Source organism: Montipora capricornis, chromosome 4 (genome assembly GCF_036669925.1).
Source record: "Montipora capricornis isolate CH-2021 chromosome 4, ASM3666992v2, whole genome shotgun sequence".
Lineage (NCBI taxonomy): Eukaryota > Metazoa > Cnidaria > Anthozoa > Scleractinia > Acroporidae > Montipora > Montipora capricornis.
In genome coordinates, this window is record NC_090886.1 from 32,703,472 (window position 1) to 32,728,471 (window position 25,000).

Consider the following 25,000-nt stretch of genomic DNA (forward strand, 5'->3'; position numbering starts at 1 on the left):
CTTGACTTGCCTTTGTTTTAATGTCCCAGTGGGGTAATAATAATGAGCTTGCCCTCCAGCATGGCGGATTTTGTACCATGTGATCGTTTGTTGCAAAAGGCCTATTAAATACTTTATCATCATGATGAGGCATTTAGATGTACATTACCCTTATGTATTTCGAGCTTTCCAGCTCTCTGATTGTTACTGTTCGATGCATTTCACGAATTGGCCGCCATCTTAAAATTTCGTCGATATTTCATAAGACCCCTTTCAGTTAATTTCCAATCTGGAGGACAAAACAATAAGATTGTTTTGCATTTGAAAGGTTTGTTTCTCTCAGGGGACAGAACAACCATTGTTTTGTCCTCCAGATTGGGAATTACTGAAATGGGTCTTTGCAGTGTATTTATTTTTTTTGTGTATTTAGACAAATATTCTAGATCTTACAAACCTATAGACCCTTGTACGCCCATAATATACACATGCACACCCCTGTAGTATACAGTGTATAAACACACATCCCCATGTATGCCCCTGTATACCCATATATACCCATTTGTAGTCTGACCATGTACAAATAAAGTTTCCAATCCATTTCATAGGTGTATATAAATATATATGGGCATACACAGGCCTGAATTAATGGATGTGCAGGGGTACACGGTTTTTATACATCATAATAAGGGATAAACGAAATACCTACAAAACTTCAACATGGCGGCCAGTTCGTGAACTGCATCGAACTGTAACAAAAGTATGTACATCGAAATACCTCGCCATGTTGATAAAGTATTAAATTTGACCAATAAATGATTTTTAGTGGTACTCCATTTAGTTACTCCATGGGGTACTCAAAGAGTAGGGCTCCGCGTTTTGTCGTCTCCTCACTAAAATGACGGTACTCTCTGACACAAATCCCTAGTTCATGTTTCTTCGGGCATTTACAACACCACCCTTAACACAACATTCACATCCATCGCTTGTGAAAACTTCCAGAGTTATGAACCGGCCTGACAGCATCATTGCTGCGAGCAGCATCATCCTTTTTCAAAAATCTTATCGTCGCAGCGTTGGCATTCTTACACTTGTTCACTTGCTGGAGATTATGTTCTTGTACCGTTTTATGTTCCAAGTACGCACAAACCTTCGAGTCCTCAGCAGTACTTTCCGGTGCATTGCAAATAGATTTAATTAAACAATCAACGCTTGTCTTTCCCGCAGGAAAAACACCCTCAGTAATCTTAGGAAAATGTCAAAGAAAGCAAAATCAGTCTCTTACCCAATAATAAACATGCTAGTGTTGTTTTTCACTGTTTTTCGCAAACAACCTCTGTTACCTTAGCAATCATGGCAAGGATTGAAGGAGGACAGTTATCACTCAACCGTTTTGTCTGGATTATTGTGGGTCGATGAATTCTTTTAAAAAAAATGCTGAAATCACTTTGAAATCGCTTTGAAAGTCCTGTACCGCTAAACATGAGCTGAAAAAAAACGAAGATTTTAAGTTTTCTTTTGACTTGTAAGCTCATGTTTGTACGAATTACGAATAAAAGGACGAATTTTCTGAGAAAATTAAAAGAAATGAAATTACAACGCGCTTTGTGATTCTGAGAATTTAGTCAAGGAATGTGGCGAGTGAATAAATTTCCCAGTTATTTGCGCTAACAAATGGCCAATGAGATGTCTCGATTCAGTATACAAAAATTGCATAACAAAAGTGTTTTTCTAAAATCCCTTTTGCTTCGCCTGACTCGATATAGAACTGCATATCGAAGCAGACGTTGTGTGGACGGAGCCACTGCTAGGCTTTTTGAACAGTTTTTTTGACGCGGACGGGTGGAAGAAACAAAACGGTAAGATTATTCCAGTAGCCTATTTACGATCGTGTAAGGCGGACGAAAGTAATGATACTGGCTACCCTGCTGCGTTCTACAGTTTATGTTTTGTGGAAATTTTAAAGGGCACCCAACGATAATCTTCGGCTCTGCGTTGCCAAACAACTATAGATTTCTTTACTAAAACATCACCAAAAAGATTCCCAAGAAAGGAAAAGTAGTCCCTTACGTTTTCGTAAATGATATTTTTGCAATTTTTGGCATTTAAAAAGATCAACTAGCAGTTTCGGATGAGCAATTGGTTCGCTGGGAGGTTTTAAGAAGGTGATGTCCAGCTAACAATTTCTGAAAGGAAGCTATCATTCCCTAAAATTAACCGAACACTTCAATTTTCAACTAAGATATCTGAACAGATCAAATTTTTCTAGATGATAAAAACACCTCTTTAGACAGTCTTCAAACACTATAATGAGCCTAGAAATATCTCTCAAAGGCTTTTGGAATAATTTGCTCGTTGGTTCCCCTCGAAACTTCCAACGCTACGATCTGCATCGCGAGTAGAAACTTGCGGATTATGTCTTCAAGTTTCCACGACAACATTAAGATTTAAACTTATACATTCTTTTTTGCCACTCTTGACTTTTAAGAGTAAAATTTGCACGGGTTCAGACGTTTTTTAATCATTTTGTGTCCTAAGCGGAACACACTGATCACCTGCAAGGTTCTGAGATTTTTTTCCCTGTGCGTTGCGAAAGGAAAGTTCCCATTTACCCAATGCATTTTAGTTACGATTTAATTGAACAAACGATGTTGTTGTTCCATGCAGCAAAACAAATCCCGTTTTGTTCGAGGACAATATTAAGTCTTGTAAAAGTTGCTTACTTATTGCTTTAATTGCAATTTCTGTTCTCAATTATCGTAAACAAACCCCCAGATCTCGATAAAAAGGAAGACATTTAGTGATCATGCAGGCAAACAGTTATGCGTAATGGCGGGGTAGGCATTTGTCTTCCTTGACGTATGTCGTAATATGCTCACTTCTTCCAAGAAAGGACGAATTTTGAAAAATGCTACAATAGGTCTCCAAAACATGGATTACGTCCTCTTTATCCTGATAATCAAGGCACGCCGGGTATTTTGTTTTGAAAGCGACATCAAATATAACACAAGGTAAAGCCCAAGAAGGGAGCCTGAAGTGGCAATACAAAGACCATGTTATCTTCGAAATATATGGTCGATGATATCAGGCGGTTTGCTAAATCATTCCAGTCTCTTTCTTCCAATACCTACTACAGCCTCGGTATCAGCTGAGAAGCCCATTATTACAAGCTCGCAAAGTTTAGTTGGTTTAAAGTTCCTGCGGACGGAGCAATTGCCAAGCCTTTGGACAAGGCTAGGTCAGTTTAAGGCGGTACAAATCTGTGATAAATATTTGTCTGGTTATGTCAGATCATAGAGCAAAGCCTGGCACACTAAAATCACGATACTATTTGGCAAAAATCCCTTTATCTCGCTCATGTTTTTTCGGGCAGTTACAACGCCACCAACACAACATCGCTTTGTGAAAACTTCCAGAGTTATGAACCGGCCTGACAGCATCATGGAAATGGTTAAATTGTTGGCAGCAGCATCAACTTTTATTAACTGAAAAGTCTCATCGTCGCAGCCTTTGGGATTCTTATTGGAACTGCCAGTTAACTCGTTCAGTTGTTTTAGATTATGTTCTTGTACCTTTTTGTGTTCGAAGTACGCATCACCTTGGAGTCGTCAGGAGAGATATGTCTATTTTCCGGTGCATTGCAAATATATTAAATTAAACAGTCAACGCTTGTCTTTCCCGCATGAAAAAGACCCCTAGTAATCTCAGAATATGTCAAGTGAAGTAAAATTCTCTTACCAAATGTTTCCCTTTCAACGTTTATTTTTCGAAAACAACCTGAGTTGTCTTGTTAGCAATCTGTAATCTAGTTAATAACAAGGAAGACAGTTCTCAGACTCAACCGTTTCGTTTGGGTGATTGTGGGATAAACGTCTTGAAAAAAAAAAACCAGCTGAAACCAGTTCCAAAGTCCTGTACCCTTAAACATGAACTGAAAAATTAAGATTTTAATTTCCTTTGACTTGTAAGCTCATGTTCATACGAATTAGGAATAAAGGACAATGGTCTTTTATACATTTTCTCAGAAAATCAAAAGAAAGGAAATTATAGCGTCCCTTTGCTTTGATGGAATTTAGTCAACGAATGTGGCGAGTGAATAAATTTCACAGTTACAGTTCCAACAAATGGGCAATGAGATGCCTCGATTCAGTACAAGAATTGCATAACAAAAGTGCTTTTATGCCTCCCATTCAGTGATTTGCTTTGCCCAAGTTTCAAGTTTGTGCTGCCGGATTCGAAGCCACTGTTAGGCTTTTTGAACAGTTTTCTGACGTCGACTGGTGGAAGGAACAAAAGGGTAAGATTATTTCAGTAGCCTATTTGTGATCGTAAAAGGCAGACGAAAGTAGCGATATGGGCTACCCATCTGCGTTCTGCAGTTCATGTTTTCTAGAAATTTCCAAAGCCACATTCTGCAGAATTATTCAACTTTGCAGCATGCAAATGTTCAAGTTTCTACGACAACATTGCGATTTAAAGGTATCCTTTCTTTTTTGCCATTCTTGACTTCGACTCGAAGATACTGCGTAATTGGAACATAAAAAGGTACAAGGACATAATCTACAACAAAGGAACAAGTTAACTGGCCGTTCATTTAGTAAGAATGCCAAGGGCTGCGACTATAAGACTTTTCGATAAAAGTTGATGCTGCTCGCAACATTTTACCCATTTCCATGATGCTGTCAGGCCGGTTCATAACTCCAGAACTTTTCATAAGCAAAATTTGTCTATTTTCCGGTGCATTGCAAATAGATTGAGTTAAACAGTCAACGCTTGTCTTTCCCGCAAGAGAAACACCCTCAGTAATCTTAGGAAAATGTCAAAGAAAGCAAAATCAGTCTCTTACCCAATAATAAACATGCTAGTGTTGTTTTTCACTGTTTTTCGCAAACAACCTCTGTTACCTTAGCAATCATGGCAAGGATTGAAGGAGGACAGTTATCACTCAACCGTTTTGTCTGGATTATTGTGGGTCGATGAATTCTTTTAAAAAAAATGCTGAAATCACTTTGAAATCGCTTTGAAAGTACTGTACCGCTAAACATGAGCTGAAAAAAACGAAGATTTTTGATTTCCTTTTGACTTGTAAGCTCATGTTCGTACGAATTACGAATAAAAGGACGAATTTTCTGAGAAAATTAAAAGAAATGAAATTACAACGCGCCTTGTGATTCTGAGAATTTAGTCAAGGAATGTGGCGAGTGAATAAATTTCCCAGTTATTTGCTCTAACAAATGGCCAATGAGATGTCTCGATTCAGTATACAAAAATTGCATAACAAAAGTGTTTTTCTAAAATCCCTTTTGCTTCGCCTGACTCAATATAGAACTGCATATCGAAGCAGACGTTGTGTGGACGGAGCCACTGCTAGGCTTTTTGCCGGAACAGTTTTCTTGACGCGGACTGGTGGAAGAAAAAAAACGGTAAGATTATTCCAGTAGTCTATTTACGATCGTGTAAGGCGGACGAAAGTAATGATACTGGCTACCCTGCTGCGTTCTACAATTTATGTTTTCTAGAAAATTTGAAGGGCTTTCAACGATAATCTTCGCTGAAATATGTGTTCGGGAGAGAAACTGTTCTAAACATTTCAGTTCTACGTTGCCAAACAATTACAGATTTCTTTACTAAAACATCACCAAAACTGAGATTCCCAAGAAAGGAAAAGTAGTCCCTTACGTTTTCGGAAAGGATATTTTTGCAATTTTTGGCACTTAAAAAGATCGACTAGCAGTTTCGGATGAGCAATTGGTTCGCTGGGAGGTTTTAAGAAGGTGATGTCCAGCTAGCAATTTCTGAAATGAAGCTATCATTTCCTAACTTTTCGGACACTTCAATTTTCAACTAAGATATCCGAAGTGATCAAATTCTTCTAGATGATAAAAACACCTCTTTAAGCAGTCTTCAAACACTACAAGGAGCCTAGAAATACTCTCTCAAAGGCTTTTGGACTTACTTGCTCGTTGGTTCCCCTCGAAACTTCCAACGCTACGATCTGCATCGCGAGTAAAAAATTGCGGATTATGTCTTCTAGTTTCCACGACAGCATTAAGATTTAAACTTATACATTCTTTTTTGCCAGTCTTGACTTTTAAGAGTAAAAGTAAAGTTTGCACAGGTTCAGATATTTTTAATCATTTTGTGTCCTAAGCGAGACACACTGATCACCTGCAAGGTTCTGAGATTTTTTTACCTTGCGTTGCGAAAGAAAAATTTCCATTTACCTAATGCATTTGCGTCACGCAAAAACAGATCCCGTTTTGTCCGAGGAAAATGTCAAGTGGTGTAAAAGTTGCTTACTTATTGCTTGACTTGCAAGTTCTGGTCTCAATTCTCGTAAACAAGCACCCTGCGAGCAGAGCCTCCTTTTTTCTTTTTCTTTACCAAAATCGAGGAAGCAAAAAAAAGGCTCTGCTAGCAGGGTGGTAAAAAAGCCCCCAAATCTCAATAACAAGGAAGACATTTAGTGATCAGGCAAACAGTTACGCGTAATGGCGGGGTAGGCTCCCTTCACATGGAACCAATTAAAAGGATTAAAAATCCATTGCTTTAGAATTCGAGCAATAACGAACATTTGTCTTCCTTGACTTATGTTGTAATACGCTCACTTATTCCAAGAAAGCGTAGGACGAATTTTGAACAATACCACAATAGGTCTCCAAACATAGATTACGTCCTCTTTATCCTGATAATCAATGCACGCCGGGTATTTTGTTTTGAAAGCGACATCAAATATAACACAAGGTAAAGCCCAAGAAGGGAGCCTGAAGTGGCAATACAAAGACCATGTTATCTTCGAAATATATGGTCGATGATATCAGGCGGTTTGCTAAATCATTCCAGTCTCTTTCTTCCAATACCTACTACAGCCTCGGTATCAGCTGAGAAGCCCATTATTACAAGCTCGCAAAGTTTAGTTGGTTTAAAATTCCTGCGGACGGAGCGATTGCCAAGCCCTCGGACAAGGCTAGGTCAGTTTAAGGCGGTACAAATCCGTGAAAAATATTTGTCCGGTTATGTGCTGGAGATCATAGAGCAAAGCCTGGCACACTAAAATCACGATACTATTTGACACAAATCCTTTTATCTCGTTCATGTTTTTTTCGGGCAGTTTTAACGCCACCAACACAACATCGCTTGTGAAAACTTCCAGAGTTATGACCCGGCCTGATAGCATCATGGAAATGGATAAATTGTCGGCAGCAGCATCAACTTTTATCAAAAAGTCTCATCGTCGCAGCCTTTGGGATTCTTATTGGAACTGCCAGTTAACTCGTTCAGTTGTTTTAGATTATGTTCTTGTAACTTTTTGTGTTCGAAGTATGCATCACCTTGGAGTCGTCAGCAGAGATATGTCTATTTTCCGGTGCATTGTAAATATATTAAATTAAACAGTCAACGCTTGTCTTTCCGGCATGAAAAGGACCCCTAGTAATCTCAGAAAATGAAAAGTGAATCCAAATTCTCTTACCAAATGTTTCCCTTTCATTGTTTATTTTTCGCAAACAACCTGAGTTGTCTTGTTAGCAATCTGTAATCTACTTAATAACAAGGAAGACAGTTCTCAGACTCAACCGTTTCGTTTGGGTGATTGGGGGATAAACGTCTTGAAAATCAACCCATCTGAAATCAGTACAGTACCCTTAAACATGAGCTGAAAAATGAAGATTCTAATTTTCCTTTGACTTGTAAGCTCGTATTCGTACGAATTAGGAATAAAGGACAATGGTCTTTTATATATTTTCTCAGAAAATTAAAAGAAAGGAAATTATAGCGTCCCTTTTGTTTTGATGGAATTTAGTCAACGAATATGGCGAGTGAATAAATTTCACAGTTACAGCTCCAACAAATGGGCAATGAGATGCCTCGATTCAGTACAAGAATTGCATAACAAAAGTGCTTTTATGCCTCCCATTCAGTGATTTGCTTCGCCCAACTTAACATAGAACTGTATGTGAAGTAGTTTCAAGTTTGTGCGGAAATCTTGCCGTTCTTTGACGTCGACTGGTGGGAGGAACAAAACGGTAAGATTATTTCAGTAGCCTATTTGTGATCGCAAAAGGCAGTCGAAAGTAACGATACTGGCTACCCAACTGCGTTCTACAGTTTATGTTATCTAGAAATTTTCAAAGTCACATTCTACAGAATTATTCAACTTTGCAGCATGCAAATGTTCAAGTTTCCACGACAACATTAAAATTTAAAGGTATTCTTTCTTTTTTGCCATTCTTGAGTTATAGGAGTAACATTTGCACAGGTTCAGGGCATGTTATTTAATCACTTTGAGTCATAATCGAAGTACATCACGTGCAAGGTTCTCAGAATTGTTTTCCCTTTGGACTGCGAAAGCAAAATGCCCCTTTACTCAATGCATCTAAGGCAAGTTTTAATTGAACAACTGATGTCGGTTTTTCCAGTGAACGGATCCCGGCATGTATGAAGAAAATGTCAAGCCCAGTAAAACATTTATCTTCCTTGACTTACGTCGTAATATGCTCACTTCTTCCAAGAAAAGACGAGTTTCTAAGAATCTGAAATATTTCTCCAAGACAGATTACATCCGTTCTTTCTTGCCTGATGATTAATTAATTCAAACCGGGAATTTTGTTTGGTAAACGACATCAAATAACAAAAGGTAAAACCCAAGATGGGAGAAATGGCAAGACAAGAACCATGTTATCTTCGATCTGGTCAGTGACATCAGGCTATTTGCTTAACCATTCGATTCACTTTGTTCCTAATACCTAGCCTCGATATAATCAGTTGATTTTGAATAAACTGCATGTGAGAAGCGCATTAGTACAAGCTCGCAAAGTTTTAGTTGGTTTAAGATTCCCGCAGACGGAGCAACTGCCAAGCCTTTGGACAAGGACTGGGTCAGTTTCAGGTACAAATCTGTGAGAAATATTCATCTGGTTATGTGAGATCATATAGTGAAGCCTGGCATACTTAAATCACGATACTATCTGACACAAATCTCCTTATTAAGTTCATGTTTTTTTGGGCATTTACAACGCCACCCTGAACACGACATTCACATCCGGTCTCTTCCAGAATTATGAACCGGCCTGACGGCATCATGGAAATGTTAAATTGTTGCAGGCAGCATCAACGTTTTTTCTAAAATCCTATCGTCGCAGCCTTGGCATTCTTATTGGAACTGGCGTTTACACTTGTTCACTTGTTGGAGATAATGTCCTTGTACCGTTTTATGTTTCGTATAAACCTTCGAGTCCTCAGCAGTATTTTCCGGTGCATTGCAAATAGATTTAATCATAGTTAATAGAGGGGATGGTTTGGAAGCTCGGCAAACATCAAAGGAGCAAACAAAGATGCCAAGATTTAGGTTGGAAAGTCCACGACCTTGCACAATCTTTTGTTTTTGGCTCATACGCTATGCATGAATTACGTAATCAACACGTTTCCATTGGTTAGTTCTTCAGAACGGAATAAACACCTATTGTGTTTTGTGCACGGTCAAGGCTAAAAAAGAGAACAGAAACCTACAACAAAGAAATTTGTTGCGTTTCATAACCATTCCCCTCTATCAACTATGATTTAATTAAACAATCAACGCTTGTCTATCCTGCAAGAAAAAGACCCTCAGTAATCTTACGAAAAGTTTATTTACGGCTAATAACCCAGAAGCCCTTAGGCTGAATTGCGAAATTATAATAAAAATTATGTAGGAAAATACAAAGAATGTGATGTAAAACTGTTTACATCAATATATGTTTAAACTTAAAAATTAACACGAGAATCCCTTACTAAAACACTTTATAATGTAGTAAATATTCTATTTCACCACTTTACCCTAAAAATTGCTGCTTGTTAGCACGACTGCACATAGCAGGAATAAAAGTCGACTTGTGTGAAATCGTGGGAGCTCGAACACTCACTTTAAACAGTGATTTTGTTTGGGGCATCAACTACTTTATTTTTCACTCATTATTGTGTAGGGTTGAAATCGGACCGTGAAATCGGACAGTTGGCTGTAATCGAATACCTGAAATCGGACAGTTACATCAGCCAATCATATTAAGTGCACTCAGCTTACCCTACCAAACTGGGGATTTTGCAAAATTAGACAGTGAAAAAGGAATGCATAAAATTTGTTTTCTTGGAAATTGTAATGGTTATAATTAATTGGTAACAGCACTTCGTGTCGTCCAATTTAATCTGTAATCACACTCATGAATTAAACAAATCGGACCCCCACTTCGCGGTCGTCCGATTATGTTAATCACTCGTATGGTTACAGAACAAATTGGACTCCACTCAGACCTATTACCATTGTGTATCATAATGACTCTGATGTCTAGGCGGTAATAGGCTTCTCAGTTGATTAAGTCTGGTACATTGTTCTTCTCTTCTCTGTTGACACAGAGTGCTAATTTCAAAAATTTAGCGTTAGCCCTTCGTCAGAGCGAATCGCTCTGACGAAGGGCTAACGCTCGAAACGTCAGCTTTTAGAATCTCTGTACGGTGGCCAATTTACATTATCAACTCCGTTGATAAAACCAAATTTTTGTATACTACTTCCCCACCGACGCAGCACCACAGTTTCTTTAGAAACTACCCCTTCATTCATTTGCTAATTTCAAAGGTTGCTAAACTTTGTCTGCAAGATTGGTGGGGACGATAAGATTGAAAACACCCTTTTTTGCACTCGCTCAAGATCTTCACTTAAATACTATTCAGGCAGACTGTGGTGAAAAAAAGGCGAACGGTATTCAAGCAAGGGCCTTATTGCGGTACAATAGAAATTGACAATGTCACTCTGCCTAAGACCAGCTCTTTTCAGTAAAACTAAGACGTACAGACGCTTATTTGCCTTTTTTATCGCTTGGTTTACATGATTATTCCCTTTAAGATCATTCGATATTGTGACTCCTAGGCCGATCGTAGCGCTATCGACAGTTGAGAGTTCATTTCCGGCAACAACCACGGGACTAAAAGTATGGTTGTTCCTCTTGAAGTCAATAATCAGTTCCTTGCACTCGGTAGCGTGGAGTTGAATAATGTGCATCTGTGACCAGCCCTCGACAATATCAACTGCACCCTGAGACCACGGGGAACGATTTCAGCCATGGTTGTGTCATTCACGTACTTCCTGTACGAAGGTTAGATACGTGGAGATCATTAATCCTAAGGATAAACAGTCGCCGGCTTGCCAAGGGGCCCCTTTTGCCTGCTTATTTGCATTGGCCTCTAAGTTGTTGGCGATTTTGACAAAGTTGCCATTTTCGCCACATATCTAAAAAATTTCTTCTTTTCCAAATTGTCGGTGGAACTGTTTCCATGGTTGCCATTTTTGTTGTTGTGTGCATTTCTGGACATGTTTCACCTTTTTTTCCGAGAATTCGCTCCTCGCATGGGGTGGGTAAACGAATTTTACAGTCGTAATCTCTAAGAAATTGCCAATGAGATTCCTCGATTCAATAAAAGAAATTGTAAAAAAAAGTGGTTTTCCTCGCATGGGGTGAGTAAACGAATTTTACAGTCGTAATCTCTAAGAAATTGCCAATGAGATTCCTCGATTCAATAAAAGAAATTGTAAAAAAAAAAGTGGTTTTCTAACTTCTTTTGTTCGAGTTTATTTTGCTTAGCTTCAATATGTAGAACTGTATTTAAATACAATGCATATCGGAGCAAAGAGAGTTTTAAGTTTGTACGCGGACGGAGCCACGGCTAGGCTTTTTGACGAGGACTGGAATCGGTAAGATTATTTCAATAGTCTATTTGAGACGAAGTAACGATACTTTCAGACGAAGTAACGATACTGACTGCCCAAAACGTCTACTTGCTTTTTTGCCAGTCTTGACATGAAAAGTAACATTAATTTCAGTTTACACAGTTTTTTAAATCAATTTGTGTCCTAAGAACACATAACTTCAGTGTAGCATGGGGGTTTTCAGAGGTTTTCTTGATGTGCTTTGTAGATTCATTTAAATAATGATTTATTTGAACTAATGACATTGATATTTCCAATAGCTCACGACTTGTCTTAGAAAAATGTCAAGGAAAGCAAATGTTCCTAACCTATTGCTTTACCCGCAAGTTCCACTTTTGATTTCACTCTTCAATGAAATTCATTTCAAAGTGCAGTTTATTCAAGCCTTTTAAACCCAGGTTCTCATACGACAATATATATTTTTGCTATAACTAGGAGTAATCATTAACTAGACCCTCCGTGAGGGTACACTGGGTTGCCTGTGGTACGTGCACCGTTCCAGACAATTTTTTTCAAGTTGGGGGGTCATTAAGAAGTCATACCAGACGAGGCCCTTTGGCTCACAGGTCCTCACACGTTCGTACGACGAAACAGATCTGTCCTTGCGTAATATGTAGCATGTAGCTCTAACAGTGATCGATTTTGTTTTTGTATTGTATATAATTTTATTGCCATGTTAGAAGTTTTTGGTAAATAGTCTGATAAGACTTGTGGTTACTAGCAAAGTTCTGAACACATAAAGATTGAAGAAAATAAATGGGAAGTGAGATACATTGGCTTCAGGCTGACATGTTGATAAACTTCTTTTCACCACAAGTTTAAGTTTCACCACAAATTTAAGCGACTGATTTTGGGGTCATTTTGTTGAAACTCAAGCACGCTTCCAACAGGCCTGTGAACCCTTCCTGCTTACAGAGCAATACTAAAAAACTTCTCCCATATCACATTTCAACCTTAAGCTCGAAAATTCAATACACAACATGATATTATAATTCACAAAGGCAGAAAATACCACAGAATCCTTTTCCAGTGAAAAATTTATTGAAACAAACAACATATTTGCTCTTAGAGGCGAAAACCTCTTCCTATTTCATTGCGTGCGTGAAGACAAGAAAGTCGATCGTGTTAAATTACCATGTACTTCAGGTAAATACAGCTCACTTTGATTTCGGCTCGACGGGCGATAGATTGTTGTCGAAGTCCATTACTCGTCGCTTTTAAGATTCTACCGCCTGTATATCCAATTGACTTGCCATTATTGAGCTTCATAAGGGTATATTTTGTTCAAAGATCCACTAAAACGCCGTTCGCGTTACATGACTTTCGACGCCATTGCCGGTTAAGTTAATCGTTCTACTGTCTACCAGAGAAATCTACGCATTTCCCACTACCCTCTCGATCCTAAGAAAATACGCGCAGAAGGCTCTATGCACAAAGACACCACTTAGCAGGGGAGTGACAGGCAAGACTTTTACCGACACGGAAAAAAAAGGAAAACGAAAAATAAAAAAACGACGAAATTAAAGACAGATTCCGACTGGATTGCCATACGGCAACCCAGTAATTATGAAGTGCGTTCGTGGAGATAGTATGTGATGTTTCCGTCCTAGTAAACATCCAAATTCGAACGTGAGCATAATGCCTTGTAAACTTAAATATCGACACATAAGTAAATACTGAGGAACTAGGCATTTAGAATTCTATTTGAAATCCTAGTAGAAAGTAGAAGAAAGGACGTCTGCTTTCCAAGATGTCACACGTTGGACGACAACATTAAAATTTATGGAGAGAATTCAAGTGAGGCCAACGCTATTGTGTGTATGTGATGGATGAAGAACCTTCGCTGATCCACAGCATCAGGAACTTGTTATGCAATACCCAAGGACAAAGAAGGTTCAACGAAGGTTCTTCAACCATCACATGCACACAGTAGCGTTGGCCTCACTTGAATTCTCTCCATACATATACACACTCTGCTTAGGACAACACGCACTTGCATTAAGATTCATGTTTATACTTATACATTCTTTTTTGCCAGTCTTCAAGGGCACCCAACGAGCAGATTAAGCCAAAAGCCTTTGCGAAACATTTCTAAGCTCCTTGCAATATATCAAGACTGTCTAAAGATATCTGTTTATGACCCAGAAAAATTTAATCTGTTCGGATATCTCAGCTGAAAACTGAAGTGTACAAAAATTTTAGGGAATAGTATTTTCATCTCAAGAAATTGCTAGCTGAACGTTACCTTTTAAGACCTTCCAAACCGAACCATTTGCTCATCCGAAACTGCAAGGTTACCTTTTTAAGTGCAAAAATATCCCATCAGAAAACGTAAGGGACTACTTTTCCCTGGTTACGAATCTTTTAGGTCATGTTTTAGTAAAGAAATCTATGGCTGTTTGGAAAGGTACAACAGAAAATTAATTATTAGAGCAGTTTGACTCTCCCGAACACATACATGTATTTCACCGCAGATTTTCGTTGGGTGCCCCGGAGTCTTGACTTTTAAGAGTAACATTTGCACAGGTTCAGACGCTAAGAGCATCGCCTGCAAGGTTCTCAGAAATTTTTTCCCTGTGCGTCGCGAATCAAAAATTCCCATTTATCGATTGCATTTGAGTTTGAACTGATGTTGTTGTTCCAGTAAAACAGATCCCGTCCTTTCCGAGGAAAATACCAAGTCCGGTTAAAGTTACTTAGTTATTGCTTTACGCGCATGGTCTGTTCTCGATTTAATTTATTCCTAAACAAACCCCAAGATCTCGATCTTTCGCAGGCAAACCGTGGAACAATTATATTTCTTGACTTATGTCGTTAAATATCCTTTGCTTTAAAATTCGAGCGACTACGAACATCTTACTTGAATTATGTCGTGAAATGCTCACTTATTCCAAGAAAGGACCAATTTCTAAGAATATCAAAATACGTCTCCAAGACACATTAGGGCCGTTTATACGACAGAAAGTAAGCCACGGCTTACTCTTCCCGCGGCTTACAGAAGACGCGAACACCCCGTATAAATGGTACAAAATCTACGTTCACGGCTTTCTCAAGCCGCGGCTTATCCTAGCCTGGGAGTTTATACTCGTATAAATAGTTCCTTTCGCGTATTATGTACGCCACGGCCACAGTAAGCTCATTTTCTCTCGTATAAACGGCCCTATTGTGTCTTCTTTTTAATGAAAATTAATTCATACCGGGAGTTTTGTTCAGTATTTTTTTCCTGTGCATCACGATTTCATTGAACAAATGAAGTTTCCAACAAATCGATCTTGACTTGTTTTAGGAAAATGTTTTGTCCAGTGAAATTCCTTCACTCAACGCTAAACATGCAAGTCTCGGTTATCTTGTCAATTAACAATTAGACCCGTAGCAAGGGCTACTGGTCGGACCAAATAATAAATAATATTAAAAATAATAATAATAATAATAATAATAATGTTTTTGGGCCAGCATCTTATCGACATTATTACAGTTAAGGCAGCTAAGCGTTTGTATCTTCTGAGACAGCTTAAAAAAGCTGAGATTGGAATTTGTCATCTAGTCCAGTTTTACTCTAGCGTTATCAGGTCCCTCCTTGAGTATGCATGTCAGGTTTCTCACCATAACATACCCAGTTATTTATCGGATAGCATCATGCGCATTCAGATACTGGGGATAATCTTTCCTGACTGCAAATATCGGGATGCGTTAGCAAGAGCCAATATTCCCACGCTTTACGATCGGAGGAGTACGTACGTTGTGTACACAATTTTTCAATAACATCTCAAATAATGTAAATCACAAACTCGCTGGGCTTTTGCCGCCTGAGGCAGTTCAACAGAGAGAATTAAGATCAAACAGGAAGTTTAGTAAGCCACTATGCAAAACAAATCGTTTTAAGAACAGTTTTATTTTAAGCCATTGTAACTAGAGGATTTTTTTTTTGTTTTTCAGCGTTTTCTTAATTTACTTTACATATTACTGTATTTTAAATTCTTAATATATTTATCGATATATATTGATTATTGTAAATTTTAATACTTGTAATTCAGTCGCAAGACTGCAAGGAGTTTTAATAAACGATTTGACTACCCTCAATGTCATGCATATCGAAAGAAGCTCATTTTTGAGCTCACAGAGCTTCAAGTTTTTGCGGACGGAACCTTATTAGACATTTTTGGGGCAAACTGGACAAGGGATGATTTTTTTAATACATTGTAATTTTAAGTTCCATCTTCATTCTCATGTAATCCATTTGAGAGTTAGCCCCGGTGATGGAAAGTAATTGTTTATCTGGGATCACAGAAGGCAAAGGAAAGTAACGTTACTAACTGAGGCACCTCCTGGGGCGTATCCACGAATTTCTGAAAGGGGGCGGGGGGTTATACCTTCGACGCTATTTTACCTTTGCAAATTAGAATAGCTAAATCTGTGGACATTTTTAAAAAGACCTATCATTTCAGGAAGGCTTTTTCTTAGTTAGTTTATTCAATACTTATTCATAATTATTTATTATTTGGTTATTATTTTAAGCATTGTTGTAATGCGCAGTTGATCATCTCGTGATGAAAATTTCGCAATATTATTTTACTCTTATTATTATTATTATTGTTATTATTATAATTATTATTATTATTATTGTCATTATCATTATCATTATTAACTTTTTTAAACTGAAACAGGAACCATGTCATACCTGATGGGCATCCTGGTGGACGTGTCTGGCTCCATGGAGAATGTTGGTGACGAGGCGGCAAAAGCAGACGGTGGACCTTGGGCGAGGTCTGTATTTAAAGTGATAGACGAACTAATCAAGCATGATGTGCCATCTTCAAATAAAACCTTTGCTTTGGCCTTTGGAAGTAATTTTCATTCCCGGCAGGTCTTTGATTTGCTCGGCACTGTTGAGAAAGCAAAAGAGGAACAATCCTACATAGAATCTCTGATGTTTTGGAGAACCCTGCAAGACATGATTAATGAGATTTTGGACATTCTCGAAAACGAAGGAGCACGGAGAGTTCGTACTTGGGCACATATGAACGTATTGCTCCAAGTCCTTGATATTACCACTGCTGCTGCGATGCTATACTTCTTGCAAAGAAATCCTGATTTTGCCAGAAGGTTTGTTCACGAGATCCTACCCCAAGAATGCTTTGTGATCGGTAGCCTCGTGAAGGAGGGTGCATATTTCTTAGCGGGATTGTTTTGTCAGGGTATTCAAGAATCGGCAACAGAAGAGTCAGTCAAAGAAGTAATAGAAAAGGGAAAACAACTCTTGGAGGAATTTAGAATGGTGGCTGTCAACAAAGCGGCAATTAAGAGCGTTCAAACAGCGTCCGAAATACTGCATGACAGTGTTGGCGATCAAGAAGTAACTGATGAACGGGTTGATGAGTTGATCGAAACAGTTGAACCCTACATTTACGGAGGAACTCCATTTTTCAGAGCTATAAAATATTCCGTGGAGCTCTTTTCCCATTCAGAATTCGCAAATCATACGAAAATTCTATTCATCCTGTCTGATGGGATGCCAAGTGATGGACAATACGAAAGACACTCTCATCTCCAAGAGTTGTCCAGATTGGGAGTCAAAATTGTAAGCTGTTTTATAACTCATGAAAATATACCCAATCCTCGTTACTTGTATGGCATTCCGCGTGGGAACTGGAAGGAGCCAGCAAAGTTCATGTTCGGAATAAGCTCCATCATGACAACTCAGGAAATACCACGCGCTTTGTTTGCGAAAAAAAAAGAAGGAAAAGAATGGGACATTGACATCAGCAACAATGAAATCAGACTCTTCTTTCAAGTCAACCATCCAGATGTCATCAAAGAGGTTTGTGACATGGCTAAGCGCGCTGTCCTCAGTCAAGATGCTCTGTCCGAGGTTCTTTCAGAAGTTGATCTAAACGTCTACATCTATGACGAAAATAAAAAAATCAAGCCTACAAAACAGGTTAAAGAAACCTGTTATGCACATGCTGCTGCAACTGTTATGCACCTCGCTATGAAACGACGACTTGGCGAGTGTCCAGATTTCAACATGTTAAGGAAGAATTTGATAACTAAATATGGGGAAGAAGGAGCTTCCACTTTCCAAGTCCTGACAGAGGTGTGCCAAGAATATCGTCTGAAATGCAGAAGGGTCAATGCTGGTAAGGCCATCAAGGCCATTTCCGAAAAAAGACCAGTGGTTGCCACATTCGGCCTGACTGAAGCCCAGTGGGTTCGATTCGATCAGTTCTATGAAGAAAATGGGAAAGGAATCCTCACAAAAGCGAACCTCTATTCAGAGACGGACTCAAAAAGTGAAAAGGACAGACATGCAGTTGTTCTTACTAGTTACGATGCTGAGAGTTTACGTTTAATGGATTCACGTTACGGAGTGGAGTTCGCTGACGGCGGGTTCTTCAGAGTTCAGGAGGCATCTGTCCTTGGGCTACAATTTATTGATGTCTTCTGGGATTGGGATAAATTGAACGAAGAGGAGAAGGAAAATTATAACACGCATGGTGCCGAAGTTGCTAGAAATTTAATGAAATCACTCAAAGGAATGCAGGTGGCTAAATACAAGTGTCCCTTGTGCCATGCCGAATCAAAGGTGGTGGACTATTCTGGACATGCTCTGGATGCCAAGTGTCCAAAATGCGGAGGAACGTTCGATCCCAAAAAAGAAGAAAACGGTGATTTGGCATTGAATTTGTACCTGACGTCATTATAATGTGCTAAGAGTTTAGCTTTGTTCAAGGATGAACTCTCTCAATTTATGAGTATATTGCCATGGAGGTAACGTGACAAACATAGCTTTACTTTCTGCGTGTTGGCAGCTCGGAAAACATGGTTTTAGGCAACTGTAGATCTCCCTTATGGTCATGACTCAATTCATTCTTGGTGTTTTGTAAGCCACTCTTTCTCTTCAAAGTCTTCTGAAAACCATTCACAGACAAATCCGTTTTGATCTCCAACGTCTGTATGACAAGATCTGAATTCAGTCGATAACGTTTTCGTGGAGAGCGTAAAATGTCCACCACTTCGAAACTTAACCGTCTGAATGACGCCCGTCTCACAAAAGCCATTTTAAGCTTCAGGTAGGAGAAGACATGCACATGCCTGGAGTCCGGTAAACAAGATCGTCAGATTCTGTGATCATTACAGAGCGAAAAGGGAGACAATTTTTGTCATCACATGAAAACCGAAGAACATTCAGGCATTGGTAACATTCGATCAACTTCGTAGATCAGATCAAATAATTAAAAGGAAACCTAGCATGGCTGATCTCATATCACATGGATAGTTTACTGAGGAATCTGAGCAGAATAACTGAAAGGCAAAAAAGAGAAAGGAAAGGAAACTAGACGCCCCTTTATAACTGCCGTTAAGACTAAAGGAGATTTCCACTTCGATGTCACCTGCGCGCAAGCAAACGTGTGGCAGAAAACGATCAAGAATATTGTACAATTTACTGCACCTACGTACTGAGTGAAGAGTGGAGACCAAGGCAGGACTCCAAGTGTATGGTGTCAAAACAGCACTCGGATCGTCACACGCTCTTTTTGGTTGCTAAGTAATTTGCAAAGCGTTTGTAAATTTATAAAAAGAAGTCACAAAGTTTTACTGTGACATTTCACTTCAGTGTTCTTGTCATGCTAAGCACCAGCTATCGATGAACTCACTAACGTCTTTTATGCCACTAAGCACAATGGACGAGATAGCATAGACAGAAGAGATGATAATTTCCAAAGAGTATTTTACAGTTACAATGCTGCGGAATTTCAGTTCACTGGAACTGTGCAACCAAAGCTCATTTGACTTTTTTAATCAAAACTGAGAAATTAATGATCATTAGTATTTACGCATGAAAATAATTGACTCCAGAGTAGCTTTTCCAGTTTACGTTATCATATGATTTGCTTTTCTGTAAATCATTATCAAGTTGTTCGTGTATTAAGGTTTAAAACACTGAGCAGTCTGAGGTACAGGTCGTCTTACGTTTTAACTATTGGAGTTTAGTTTTCGAGTTTATAATTTTCGTTTTCTTGATTTTCTCTTTTTAAAACGGCCAGAGAAAAGGCGCAGACATAAAATGCGAACTTTTGCACAGTTTAGAGAAAGACTGATTTAATTCGTTTGTCTCGAGGACATTCTTTATACTTTTGCTATAAGTAGAGCAAGTATTTTTGTGATAGTTCAATGAAAAGCGGTTTTTTGGCAGCATTCACCTTTGCCAATAATAAAGAGTATTCATCTTTGACAGTAACCAAGAGTACAAGCAGGTTAGTCAAAGCCAAAGGACTGAAAAGCCATTGCTTTGTTTGGTACACGCTGTAAAGAGAGGTGAATTGTTTAAATTGAATGTAGATCGAATAGAGACTGAAATGTAGGACATCGATTTTATGCCATATCGAAGTAGGTGTAATAAACTAATCATAACCCAGGAATGCAGCTGGTATATTTGCAATCTATCTATTACTGACCAAGGGAGCAGAAGGTATACCCAAGTCACTTCTGACCCAACGAATAGATGTGGCTCATTGCACGAGCGAATGTTCATAAGCAATGCTAAAGTGCAGTTGTCAGCTTAAGGAGGCTCAAACCGTTTCAACAATTTATTAGAAGAATTAACTCTACAAACACCGTTTCACGTAACGGCAAATTTTATGGTACTAATGAAACGTAAATAATTGATGATTTGCATCTGACGTCACAGCGGACATGTTGGTATACGGAACAATGCAGTAAAATGTCTTTTGGAAATTTGACTCTATTATTATGCGAAACTTGTGGGGCCGTTTTCTATCGTTTTGTACACCAACATGGCTGTCTCATTACATGGATGCAAACCAAGAATTGCTTAACAAGATGCACTCATTGATGTGACGTAATATGTTACCATGGAAACAAAAGCGCCACTTAAAAAGCCCTTGATTTTGTCTTTGAACGCTTATACCTCAAAAACGAACTCAGTGACCCCATTTGTTATCGCTGGAAAGTCATTAGCAGGCTAAGATAAAAATCTTCACAAAGTTAAAACAAATTCTCTGGAGCTGATTCAGAGCCACCTTAATTTTTTTGCAATTTGTGAAGGTGGCTGAGAATTTTTTAAACTTTGCAAAGGGTTTTATCTTAGTCTGTCACTTCTTACTTTAAAGCAACTTGGGGTCACCGAGTTCGTTTTCGAGATATAAGCGTTTAAAGGAAAAAAACTTTGTTGAATTCGATGACATCAGAAACCCATAAGGGATGAAACGTGTAACGCGCGTTCACAGCTTCCGAATATTCAGTGCGAACTGATTGGTTGAATGTTTCAGTGCTAAGTACCATATTTGGAGACCCCTCGCTCCTGTTGTTCCAAATATGCTACTTAGCAACTTGAATATTCAGTAGCTTGTTTCCCAGCACACAAGGGGCCGTTACACGTTTCAACCCTTATAAGTTTCTGATGACAGTTAATGGTTCCGTCGACAAGAAATAGAAATAAAGGACCAGTTTTTATTTTACAATCTTTTGGAGTTGCCCCGCGCGCCCCGTCTTGTGCATGTAATCGCGATACATTTAGGCTCAAGCGTAAATTTTAAAAGGTTTTGCACATAGTGATCATTTGACGAAATGCTTATTGACTGACTAAAACCCTAACCGGACGGGAAAATATTTGGCTCTCGGTCATTATGCGCACCCATGCCAGTCAACAAATTCATAAGCTTATACCTTCATTATAGCCAGTCTTAACTTTTAAGAGTAACATTTGCACAAGTACAGATGCTTTTTAATAATTTTGCGTCGTAAGAAAACATAATAAAGCATTTCATGCAACAAGCAATGAAATTCGTTTTTGCTTTTCTGAAGCACACGGAAACACCTCGGCGGTGTTTTTCCGATTATGATGTTTGCAGATAGCTATAGAAGAGCCTTTTTGTTTGTCTCTTTCCACACACGCGATTCAGTGCCTATTTTTGTAAGCAACATATATATACCCTGCATCGTAGAGGTGTCTAGAGGTCACACTTAGTAAAGGTAATCACATGGGAGTACAATTTGCAATATATGAGCACGAGTAAATTTTGTCAAAGACGACTGAAAAACATGGGGGAGTGCAATTGCAATCTTTTCAATTGATGCCACGATTTAGAGCCCAAAGCATTACGGGATTAATATGCGGACAAAAGGAAATACATTTTTGCGATGTTTGTCCGCATTTCATTCCCATAATGCTTTGTAACAAGGCTTTACAATTTATTTTTATCACTTGTGGAAAATGCTATTTGCAATCTTTGAAATTTTTTACAAGTGCTTATTTATTCCAAATTGCACGAGAAAACCAAGTGATTACTTATTAATAATACACATGAAAAAATGCGGGATGTTTAAGCAGAAGGAACGCTCGCGTATCACACAATCAAGCAAAAATTGCGCCATCGAGGATTCGCATTTGACTGGCTACGCAGACTTTGTTTGCTCATTGACCAATCAGAATGCTTGGTTTATTACTTCTTTTTCCCCTAAATTCTCTCTTTTCTGAACTATGTTACCTGAAAACTGCATTTCTATTAGTCAATCAGAATGGAGTAATTTTTCCATGCATATTATTGAAAAAGTAACAACACTGTCGAATGACGATCTTGGTCTTTGTGTCCTGCATCTCTCTCTTCCTAACAAACACGGGTGGGACGATAACCGCTGCATTTAAATGCTAATATCCTTAATTAAGCTGTAGTTTTGGCTTTTGGCTGAATCTTGTTCATTAGAAGCTGTGACGACGCGTTTCCAAATGGTTGAGACTGCGGTAACAGTTGCCATAACGACTCCACCGTCCGAACCAACTGTCTTCTTCACCTGGACGTATTTGTTGGCAAAAGACGAACGCCTCAAGCCAGAGTCAGCCTTAAATTCAGTGAATTGTCAGCTGCACCTTTCGGCAGCAATTAACCCTGCTCTCATTCACCCAACTCATTTGAATTAAATAACTGTAATTGAACAACTGATGTTGTTGTTCCAGTAGTAAAACAGATCCCGTTTTGTCCGAGGAAAACGTCAATTTCAGTAAAAGTCACGTACTTATTGCTTTACGTTCTGTTCTCCATTTTATTCCGGCGTAAACTAGCACCAAGAATGATCTCGATCTTACGTCTGTAAACATAACAAGGAAGACAGTTATTGATCAGCGAAAACGAATTTACGAGCAATCGCGGGGTAAGCGTCATTAACATGTAACCAAAAACTTTCAATATTACATGTCCTTTGCTATAAAATTAGAACAACAAACGAACATTTATTTTCCTTGACTTATGTCGATTTATGCTCACTTCTTCCAAGAAAGGACTAGTTTCTAAGAATATCAGAAGATGTCTCCAAGACATCGTGACTGATGATTAAATCACGCCAGGAATTTTCTTTAGTAAACGACATGAAATAGGAAAAGGTAAAACTTTAGAAAAGCGAAAGGGCAAGACAAGAACCATGTTTTCTTCGAAATGGTCGGTGACATCAGGCGGTTTGCTGAATCATTCGATTCCCTTTATTCCTAATACCAAACCACGATATCAGCTGATTTTGAATAAACTGTATAGAGAAGCTTATTTAGTTTTAGTTGGTTTAAAATTCCTGCAGACGGAGCTATTGGCAATCTTTTGGGCAAGGAATAGATCAATCTAAGGTACAAATCCGTGAGAAATGTTCGTCTGGTTATGTCAGATCATAGAGTGAAAACACACTAAAATGAGGACAAAACGCGGAGCCTTACTGCATGGAGTACTCTATGGAGTACCCCTAAAAATCATGTATTGGTTAAATAGGCCTCTTGCAACAAACGATCACATGGTACAAAATCCGCCACGCTGGAGGGCAAGCTCGTTATTATTCCCCAGCTGGGAGATTAAACCAAAGGGACCTGGACGGGTCAAGCTTGACTTGCCTGGGTTTTAGTGTTCCAGTGGGGTAATAATAATGAGCTTGCCCTCTGTACCATGTGATCCCGTCGTTTGTTGCAAAAGGCCTATTAAATACTTTATCATCATGATGAGGCATTTAGATGCACATTACCCTTATGTATTTCGAGCTTTCCAGCTCTCTGATTGTTACTGTTCGAAGCATTTCACGAATTGGCCGCCATCTTAAAATTTCGTCGGCATTTCATAAGACTCCTTTCAGTTAATTCCCAATCTGGAGGACAAAACAATAAGATTGTTTTGCATTTACAACACCACCCTTAACACAACATTCACATCCATCGCTTGTGAAAACTTCCAGAGTTATGAACCGGCCTGACAGCATCATTGCTGCGAGCAGCATCATCCTTTTTCAAAAATCTTATCGTCGCAGCGTTGGCATTCTTACACTTGTTCACTTGCTGGAGATTATGTTCTTGTACCGTTTTATGTTCCAAGTACGCACAAACCTTCGAGTCCTCAGCAGTACTTTCCGGTGCATTGCAAATAGATTTAATTAAACAATCAACGCTTGTCTTTCCCGCAGGAAAAACACCCTCAGTAATCTTAGGAAAATGTCAAAGAAAGCAAAATCAGTCTCTTACCCAATAATAAACATGCTAGTGTTGTTTTTCACTGTTTTTCGCAAACAACCTCTGTTACCTTAGCAATCATGGCAAGGATTGAAGGAAGTTTAAGTTAAATAAAGCGTCTTAGCTATGTACAAATGAAAATATATATAAAAAAGTACAATAGGGGGAAACCTAATTCCCAGATAAAAACTACTCTCCAGAAATAAGAGTTAAAAAAATTTAGAATAGTATATCTAATACATAATTTCACAATGTGTACGAAAACTAAAAGACCTATCTATTTACAAAGATAATATTAAGTAGTAAAGTTTTGAACAAGCTTAAGCTAGAAGCAGACATAACTGAGTTAGGTAAAGAGTTCCAGTCATTAACGTAACGGTTAAAAAAATGAAAATTTAAAATAGTTTGTCCTTGCTGCTTTAGGCCTAATTTTAAAGTCATGGTTACTTCTAGTTCTTGTTGGGCCAGTCAGATCCACATATGCGGTATAGTCAATATCAGAATAGCCATGAATTATCTTGTAAAGCTGAAGCAAGCAGAGGTATTTCCTTCTAAGCTCCAATGATGACCAGTTTAGTTCAGTGAGCCTTTCAGAGTAAGGTTTATCAGATCCACATATCAATCGAGTAGCACGACGCTGGATGGATTCAATACTGTGTATGTGTTTAACCAAATAAGGGTTCCACACTGGGCAGGCATATTCCAAAATAGGACGAACTAAAGCATTAAAAGCTGTTTTAATTGCCACAGGATCTTTGGGCCCAAATGTTCTCCTTATTAGACCCAACACTCGA

The 25,000-nt window shown here is 38.6% G+C and overlaps 2 protein-coding genes across 2 annotated transcripts in view; both read left to right on the forward strand.

The window, feature by feature from the left end:
- Positions 1 to 5,318: 5,318 nt before the first annotated feature.
- The window catches only part of LOC138045965 (uncharacterized), a 315,585-nt gene continuing 295,903 nt past the window's right edge, over positions 5,319 to 25,000 (forward strand). Inside the window, exon 1 of the mRNA XM_068892611.1 lies at positions 5,319 to 5,399. The gene's annotated coding sequence lies outside the window, so the exon portion shown is untranslated. The remainder of the gene's footprint in view (positions 5,400 to 25,000) is intronic.
- On the forward strand, positions 16,380 to 20,122 carry LOC138044634 (uncharacterized). The gene has a single exon (XM_068891099.1). The coding sequence runs from the start codon at positions 16,380 to 16,382 to the stop codon at positions 18,411 to 18,413; it is 2,034 nt and encodes a 677-aa protein (XP_068747200.1). The 3' UTR covers positions 18,414 to 20,122.